The sequence below is a fragment of the Garra rufa genome, chromosome 22 (assembly GCF_049309525.1).
Source record: "Garra rufa chromosome 22, GarRuf1.0, whole genome shotgun sequence".
NCBI lineage: Eukaryota > Metazoa > Chordata > Actinopteri > Cypriniformes > Cyprinidae > Garra > Garra rufa.
The window spans coordinates 41,547,906-41,557,757 of NC_133382.1; the positions used below are offsets into that span (position 1 = coordinate 41,547,906).

The window sequence follows — 9,852 nt, forward strand, 5'->3', positions numbered from 1 at the left end:
TAAAATTATAAAACAAGATAAATTTAAATAAAATAAATTTTAATTTTTTTTTTATTTAATTAATTTTAATTTTGAGATTTGGTTAAAGCAAGAACATCTGAGCATCTGTGCAAAGAGTATTTTTTTTAATAATCTAAATTTAATTTAATTTACATAAAATTATAAAACAAGATAAAATTAAATAAAATAAATTATTTTTTTTTTTATTTAATTAATTTTAATTTTGAGATTGGTGAAAGCAAGAACATCTGACCATCTGTGCAAAGAGTCACATAATCAATGACACTTATTTACTTACATTTTATAGATCACCTTGAAATTATGTGCAATTCTTTTCTGTCATTTCAATGCTTAAAACTCTGAAAAATTGTATAATATTGTCTCTTTTGTACCCCTGCATGCATCATGTGAAGCTGACATTCTCATTCGTCTTGTCTCTCAGGTGTGTGGCTCATTCTCTGCACGGGCCGGCGTTCATGCTCATGTAAAGATGCATCATGCTTACACTAATGTGATCGGTCTGGGAGACTCCAGCACCTGGAAAATACCTTTTCTGCCTCGATCCGTCTACCTGTTCATTGCACCGCTGGCTGTCCCCATTATCACACCCATCGTCGCTGTTGGTAAGCACTTTACAATCACAGCTTTTCAGTGCGTCCTATTCAGTTGTTTATAAGATAAAGCCACAAGTGATACATTTTATGTAATCATTGTGAGGTCAACTTTAGCTTTAAAACATCAGTAATTAATTTAAAATGACTTTTTTTGCCTAGAACACCACATCAACTGAATTCATTTTAACTCTGAGCTGGTTTACATTTCCATATATTTCCATATGACCTCTTCTGAGGGGGAGTGTATGCGCTGATGCCAGCTTCATCATCTGTGAAACCTCCAACATGTTTTCTCATTTGTGTTTTTATGCATGTGTTTCAGGTCAGCTGAAGGGTCAGTCTCCATTCCAGATCGTGCGCACCATCCTGTGTGTGTGTCTGGGGTTTTTTTCTCAGTATTATCTGCTCAGGTGCGTGTCGGGCCTGTCGTGCAGCTCCGCTCTGGTGGTCATGCTTCTGTGCAGAGCCATGTTCTCCTTGCCGTACATACATGTCAACATATTTCAGGTGAGATATACCACCATTTTTTTTTTTTTTTTTTTTTTTTGGTAGTGCAGCAGTATATTTAAAGGTGTTTTGGATTTGCATTCTTTCTACTGTTGTTTAAGATATACAGCCATAGCATCACACAACAGTAGCTTTAACTATATTTAGTTGTTTTTGCATGCTCAGAAAATTCAATTCAATTACAAGTTCAGAAAAAGCTATTTGTGCATGCTTAGAAAATATAAATTAAATTATTCAGAAAATCTAAAAATATTATAGTTTTTGCTATATAAAAAATTTTGCATGCTCAGAAAATATAAATAAAATTATTTATACCAATTATCTTTACAAAATATTAAAATATAGCCATTTTTGCATGCTCTAGTTGTTTTTGCATGCTCAGAAAATATTCATTAAATTATTCATAAAATATAACAATATTTTGCAATCTCCAAAAAATAATCAATTAAATTATTTGCACCACTTTATTTTAGAGAATCTAAAAATATAGTTGTTTTTGCATGCTATAGTTGTTTTGCATGCTCAGAAAATCTAAATTAAGTTATTTATACTACCTCCCTTCAGAAAATATAAAAATATAATGGTTTTTGCATGCTCAGAAAATATCAATTGAATTATTTATACCACTTTTTTTAGAAAATCTACAAATATAGTTATTTTGCATGCTCAGAAAATATAAATTAAATTATTTATACTACCTCTCTTCAGAAAATATAAAAATTGAGTGTTTTCTGCATGCTCAGAAAATATTCATTAAATTATTTATACCACTTATCTTTACAAAATATAAAAATATAATGGTTTTTGCATGCTCAGAAAATATCAATTGAATTATTTATACCACTTTTTTTAGAAAATCTAAAAATATAGTTGTTTTGCATTCTCAGAAAATATAAATTAAATTATTTATACTACCTCTCTTTAGAAAATATAAAAAATATAATGGTTTTTGCATGTTCAGAAAATATTAATTAAATTATTTATACCACTTATCTTTACAAAATATTGAAATATAGTTGTTTTTGCATGCTCAGAAAATATGAATTACATTATTTACACTACTTATCTTCAGAAAATGTCAAATATGGCAGTTTTTTGCATGCTATAGTTCTTTTTGCATGCTCATAAACATACTTTTTTTTAGCATTTGTCTTTAAAAAATTACCAAAGTGTTATGTATGCTGTAGTTGTTTTTGCACGCTCAGAAAATATAATTTCAATTATTTACACTACTTATCTTCAGAAAATATAAAAAACAGTTGTTTTGCATGCCTTAGTTGTATTTGCAGGCTCAGAAAATATCAATTAAATTATTAATACCGTTTAACTTTTTTAATACCGTTTTTGCACTGCCAATCTTCAGAAAATATATTTTGCCTGCTGTAGTTATATTTGCATGCTCAGAAAATCTATTTATACTACTCATCTTCAGAAAATAAAGAAATATAGTTGTTTTGCATGCAAGTGATGTACAGAAGTTACACATTGCAGCTTTAATCAAAGGTACAGTGGCAATAGTTTAATCAATGGATCACTCTTTCCAACTATTATCATTCTGGTCCTGAGCTTTATCCAGCCACCACACGATCTACTACCCACAAAACTCTCTCGCCGTACAGTAACACTTCAGCACTACATTATTGTGTCGTCTCTCTTGAGCTCATAAGAGTAATCATTCTGAGTGTGAACTTTGGAAGCTATTCAGCTCAAGTCTGCATCAATCCATCCCTGTCTTTGTATGTCTCCCCATCCTTTCCCGCGAGACCCGCTCAATACGGCTTTGTTCTCCTCTCCTGCTCGCAGAGGTTCACAGGGTTTGTTTGTAGAAAAAAGTAGAGTGGCAGAGAACAATTCACGCATGATTTTCCCAGGCAGAGCACAGGGTGAATGTACTTTTGTATTGTGCTGATCCTCAGAGGTATTTTTGCTGGTTTAAAGCTTTCTAAAGGGCGGCCGTCCGCTCTGAGACCCACAGCGATGTGTGAGATCTTTGTTCAGGACTGAATGCTGCTGGTTCATAGCTGCAGTGTGTTACAGTATGTGTGATGTAAATGCTTGTATGTGCTGTTGTCCTGTGCGTTTGTGTCCGTTTGGGTCCCCTGTGGCGTCAGTGGCGTCTCTCAGGCCGCTGAACACATTTCATCCTACTTAAAGATCAAATGCACACTGAGCTAAAGGTTGAATCGCTTCAAGGCGCAGTATAAGCTTTTTTTTGGTTACAATGGAGCTGTAGTTGCAGTTTCATTATTTAAAGTTGGTTTGTGTGTCTCTGCTTTTGCAGCACATCGGCCTGCCAATGTTTTCTGCCACTAACCGGCCCAAACGGATCCACCAGATGACGCACGGCGTTCTGAACCTTCCCCGAAATCCGCTGCTGGACTGGACCTTTGGTCATTCCCTTATTAACTGCCATGTAGAGCATCACCTTTTCCCATTCCTGTCTGACAACATGTGCCTGAAGGTAAACATTCATAGTGACATCCACAAACACACACAAAAAAACAAACAAAAAAAACCCATCCCAAAAATTAAATTATTGTTTTTCCATGCTCATAAAATATGCATTATATTATTAACACTTCTTATCTTGCAGACAACATAAAATATAGCAGTTTTTAATGCTAAAGTTATTTTTGCATGCTCAGAAAATGTAAATTAAAGTATTAACACTGTTTATCTTTAGAAAACATAAAAATAGGTTTTTTTTTGCATGCTCAGAAAATATACATTAATTTTTATACTACTCATCTTTAAATAATATAAAAATGTCGTTTTTGCATGCTCAGAAAATATGAATTACATTGTTTACACTTCTTATCTTTAGACAACATAAAATATAGCAGTGTTTTGGATGCTATAGTTATTTTTGCATGCTCAGAAAATGTAAATGAAAGTATTTATACTATTTATCTTAAAAGGAAACAGTTGTTTTTGCATGCTCAGAAAATATGAATTACATTATTTAAACTACTTATCTTCAGAAAATATAAAAATATTAGTGTTTTTGGCATGCTCAGAAAATATAATTTAAATTATTTACACTATTTTATTATCTTCATGCTTTTATTGTATTTGCATTCTCAGAAAAAAAAAATATTTTTTAAATAATGTAAACTAATTTAATCATTTAAACTAAGATTTAACTTAAATTATAAAATGAAATCATTTTAATTGTTTTAATTAATTATTTTGATATTAAGTTGTTATTTGTTATTTTAAATGTTAATTGAATAATTTAATTTGTAATATATATATATATATATATATATATATATATATATATATATATATATATAATTGAATTTATAATACTTTATAATATATAACATATAGTTATTAATATAACATATAATTATTAATACTACAATATAATAATTTATAATAATATATTTATTTATATAATTGGAATAATTAAGTATTGCATAGAAAATATTTAATTATTTAATATTATGCATTAATTTACTGCAATTTATTGAATTAACTTAAAATGCTGCATGAGCAAATAAAGTAACACCAAAAGCTAAAAACAAATGAATATGCTACAATATATGTAAATCATTCAATTTCAATTTCAAGAAATGATTTAGTTAATTTATTTTAATATTTTAATAAATTAAAATGCAGCCATAACAAATAAATCACAAAAGTAATACTTTTATTAATAATTTAACTTATTAATTAAACATTAGTCAAACTAGATTAACTAATACTGATGAAAATACTGATGTATAAGGATAACATGCCAAATAAAAATATACATGTAAAAAATAAATCCAATATACAAATTGTATTAGATTAAAATTAAAATGTAAAATAAACAAATAAACAATCCAAGTTACAAAAAAAAATTAAATATATATTTTTAATAAAATTAAATATTAAATTAAATTGAAGCATAAATAAAGTTACGGTCATTTCAACTAATTAAAAGTAACAGTAGAATTCATAAAGAGGAATGAATTAATGAACTAACATTATTCAAGATTAATTAAAAATAGCAATACTAATATAAAAGGATAAATAAATATATATATATATATATATATATATATATATATGTGATAAATAAAATGCAAAAACATGAACAATTTTATATTTAAATAAAATTATAATGCAGCATGAAGTAACAATACAATTCACAAAAATTAAGATTAATTCAAAATTATAAACTAATCAATAAAGATAATGTACCAAATAAATATTTATATAGCAATAAATGAATATGAATAATGAATGTGCATGTGTTTATTGTCTCAGGTGAAGCCCATAGTATCTCAGTATCTGAGGGAGAAGAAGCTGCCATATCATGAGGACAGTTATGTCTCCCGTTTGTGTCTGTTCTTCCACAAATATCAGGAGCTGATGGTGTTTGCCCCACCCATCACTGAACTGGTGGGAATCCAGTGATGATGGGATGAAGAACAAAAGACAAGAGAAGATGGACACTGACACGATGAGCGTCCACATTTTTATACTTTCAATTGGTGCATGTGAAGGCATTAGAATTAAAGTCAACATGAAACCGGCTCACAAACCATTTTACTTGCATATCGTGACATATTTATGAAAGAAACAGGGTATTCGACAAGAAAAATAAATGACGGCATCTGCTGATAAAGAAAGTGCTTTCAGAAATGGATGACATTTTGATGAACGATTACAAAGCTAAACATCTGTTTGTTTAGAGTAATATGCACTGATGAATTGAGAAAAGACCAGAAATGTGAAATAAGAAAGTAAACGGAATTGATTTTGACAAGCAACGCCATCTTTAAAAAAGATGAAAATGCATTAAGATATACGTACAAAGGAGGAACTCCTATTTAGCGCTTCCTATTCGCTTTGCTAAATGACATTATTGAATGTAAAGATCATTGCCTTAATAATAATACAGCACTGTAGCTCTTACCGTGTGCGACCTGTGACCCCAGATCAGCTCTTAGCTTCAACACGCAGCTGTATGAAGACTCAAATATGCATAAAACTTCACCTAATCTATACAGGACACACTTTAGCTTTGTTCCAAAGTTTAGTGAGCTGCTTTTGCTGTCACTTAAAGGGACAGTTCGGTTAAAAATGAATAATTTAATCATTTACTCACCCTCAAGTTGATCCAAACCTGTATGGATGTCTTTCAGCTGGCGAACACACACAAAAAAGACATTTAAAGAATGTTTGTTAACAAACAGTTGATGGTACCCATTGACTTCCACTCATCTAAAAAAAAAAAAAAAGTTTAAATTTTTTTGCATTCATTACATTATTTACACTTTCATATTAAGAAAATATTAAATATGGCCATTTTTTCATGCTATAGTTGTTTTTGCATCCTCAAAAAAATATACATTAAATTTATTTAAATTATTGACACTTTTATTATCTTCAGCAAAACTAAAAAAAATGCTTTTGTTGTATTTGCATTCTCATAAAAGTAAATTTGTGTTGGCTTCATAACAAGCAACGTCATGCAAAGAGAGCATCTTTTCATTTAAAAAAGACTAAATGTCTTTCAGCTGGCAAACACAGACAAAAAAAGACATTTAAAGAATGTTTGTAAACAAACAGTTGACAGTACCCATTGACTACCACTCATCTTAAAAAAAAAAAATTTTGCATGCTCAAACATAACATTATTTACACTTTTATATTCAGAAAAAATTAAATATGGCAGTTTTTCATGCTATAGTTGTTTTTTGCATCTTCAGAAAATATACATTATATTCATTTAAATAATTTATAATATTTTATTTTCTTCAGCAAAAATAAAAAAAAACCTTGTTTTGCATGCTTTCGTTGTATTTGCATTCTCAGAAAAGTAAACAGAATTGATTTTGAATTCATGTTAACTTTATAACAAGCAATGTCATGCAAAGAGAGTATGTTTTCATTTAAAAAAGATGAAAATGCAATTAAGATATACTTAAAAAGGAGAAAACCTGTATGAATGTCTTTCAGCTGTTGAACACAGACAAAAAAAGACATTTAAAAAATGTTTGTAGCCAAACAGTTGACGGTACCCATTGACTTCCACTCATCTTAAAAAAATGTAAAAATGTTTTTGCATGCTCAAAAAATTACATTATTTACACTTTTAAATTCAGAAAAAATAAAATATGGCCATTTTTTCATGCTATAGTTGTTTTTTTCATTCTCAAAAAATATACATTATATTCATTTAAATTATTGACACTATTTTATTATCTTTAGCAAAACTAAAAAAAAACGTTGCATACTTTTGTTGTATTTGCATTCCCATAAAAGTAAATTTGTGTTGGCTTTACAACAAGCAACGTCATGCAAAGAGAGCATCTTTTAAAAAAGATGAAAATGCATTAAGATATACTTAAAAATGAGAAAACCTGTATGTCTTTCAGCTGTTGAACACACAAAAAAGTAATTTAAAGAATGTTTGTAGCCAAAAAGTTGACGGTACCCATTGACTTCCATTGTATTTTCTTCCATACTACAGAAGTCAGTGGGTACCGTCAACTGTTTGCTTACCAGCATTCTTAAAAATATTTTCTTTTGTGTTCAGAAGAAGAACAAAAACTCAATACAGGTCTGGAACAAGTGGAGAATGAATAAATGATGACAGAATTAGCATTTTTGGGTGAACTGTCCCTTTAAGAGACTTTTGATGAGCTGCAACTCTACAGGAGACAATTGATTCTAATGGAGCTTGCAATGCATTATACGATTGTCTTCTCAGCCAAGGTTATATGTGATGCTGCTTTTAAAATGTTGGCCAAATGAAGGTATCTTGAGGGCATAATGACTATGATGTCTTAAAATGCTGTCTCACTATGTTAAATCAAATATAGGAGACAGAAACAAGATGTAGGTTGACATTTAAATCTGCTAACAACAATCCTGTAATCTCTGTACAATATTAATGCAGCACACAGTAGAGATGAGTACATGTAACTAATGAATATGTGTGAAATGCATTGCATTTATATGAGCTACACATAATAATCATATTCACAGTGCTACAGTTGTACTTATGCACTGATTTGGGAGGAGTTTTTGTTTATGATTCAGTGATTTTAACCAAAATCATTCATCTCTGACTTGCTTTTGCTGAATGTTCATGAATGTAAGTGTGTGATACTGAGATGAGTGTGTGAATGTTGCTCTCCTCTTTCATTTAAAATGAGCGTTGCATTGATTTTACTGACCAAATAAATTGAAGTAGATATTCAACTCTTTTGATGTAGTGTTACAATGATTCTGGAAGGTTTTCCCACAATGCAAGGCTATTGTATGAATTCAAAAGACAATTCATATAGATGCCTTTCATGTTGCTTTTATGGTGTGTTATTGTATGGCCAATTTTATCTTGCATTGTATGTAAATAGCATGTTTTCCTGCGATCCATAGATGATAGAAAGTCTGACCAGATTGGAACAACATGAGGGTGAGTAAAAAATAATATTAAAGTAATATTTTTAAATAAAGGATTAAATTAAATTATTTAAAAAAAATGTAAGTATTATAATATAACTATTTGTTTATAATTTATATATAATATATTCATATAATTAAAATAATTACATTGTTTACTTAAAGTCATTTCATTTATTATCTATTTGTTTGAAATATTAATATTTAGTTAAATATTTTCATTAGATTAAATTATTAAATGTATTAGATTAAGTTGCAGCATTAACAAACACAGTAGAAATACAATTCCCAAAAATTTATAAATTAATAAAGTAATATTAGTCAAATAAGTTTAATTTAAAAGAAAAACATTATAGATTAAAGCTGATAAATGAACAGCCAAATACACTCAAATGACAATCAGTCAAAAGTTTTTAAACAGTAAGAAGTCTCTTTTGCTCACTTAGTCTGCATTTATTTGATCCAAAGTACAGCAAAAGCATTCAAATTTTGAAATATTTTTGCTATTTAAAAAATGTTTTCTATTTGAATATATTTTAAAATGTAATTTATTTCTGTGATTTCAAAGCTGAATTTTCAGCATCATTACTCCAGTCTTTAGTGTCACAGGATCCTTCAGAAATCATTCTAACATGCTGATTTTCTGCTCAAGAAACAAGTTGTACTATTATTATTACTATTATTATCAGTATTTAAAACAGTTGAGTACATTTTCTTTGATGTACAGAAAGATCCAAAGATCAGCATTCATATGATATAAAAAGCTTTTGTAACTACTATAATGCAAAAGCTTTTTATTTTGTAAATTATAGAAATTATCTTTTTTTTTCTAGCAAGGATGCTTTAAATTGAACAAAATCGAAGAAAATATTCTACTCAGCTGTTTTAAACAAATTATGTCAATATATGTTTTTGAACAGTAAATCAGAATATTAATATGATTTCTGAAGGATCATGTGACTGGAGTAGTGATGCTAAAAGTTCAGCTTTGAAATCACAGGAATAAATTACATTTTGAAATATATTTAAATAGAATTTTTTTTTTAATAGTAAAAATAGTTTGGAATTTTATCATTTTTGTTGTAATTTAGTGACCAGAGGACTCTCCTTTAAAAAAAAATATTTTTTTTAAATCTTACTGTTTGAAAACTTTTGACTGGTAATGTAACTATGTAGTAAGTAAGTAAGTAAGTAAGTAAACTATCTAATGCAATGTAATATTTAATTAATTTAATATAATGTTTAAATTAAAAATGAAGTAATATTTAAAAATATATATATATATATATATTTAATTTAATTATATAGTTTAATGCAATATGTAAAT

General features: G+C 28.6%; 1 protein-coding gene across 1 annotated transcript; it reads left to right on the forward strand.

The window, feature by feature from the left end:
* Positions 1-448: 448 nt before the first annotated feature.
* Positions 449-8,324, forward strand: fads6 (fatty acid desaturase 6). Its single transcript, XM_073828929.1, has 4 exons — positions 449-623; positions 937-1,121; positions 3,403-3,582; positions 5,379-8,324. Exons 1-4 carry the CDS (start codon positions 491-493, stop codon positions 5,526-5,528), a joined length of 648 nt encoding a protein of 215 aa, XP_073685030.1. The 5' UTR covers positions 449-490; the 3' UTR covers positions 5,529-8,324.
* The last annotated feature ends 1,528 nt before the right edge of the window (positions 8,325-9,852 follow it).

Excerpts from the sequence above, each read along its gene's own strand:
- fads6 (XM_073828929.1), top strand. The coding sequence starts at position 491 with ATGCATCATGCTTACACTAATGTGATCGGTCTGGGAGACTCCAGCACC. Across the intron at positions 624-936 it reads CACACCCATCGTCGCTGTTG|GTCAGCTGAAGGGTCAGTCT; the intron begins GTAAGCACTTTA and ends CATGTGTTTCAG. Across the intron at positions 3,583-5,378 it reads CTGACAACATGTGCCTGAAG|GTGAAGCCCATAGTATCTCA; the intron begins GTAAACATTCAT and ends TTATTGTCTCAG.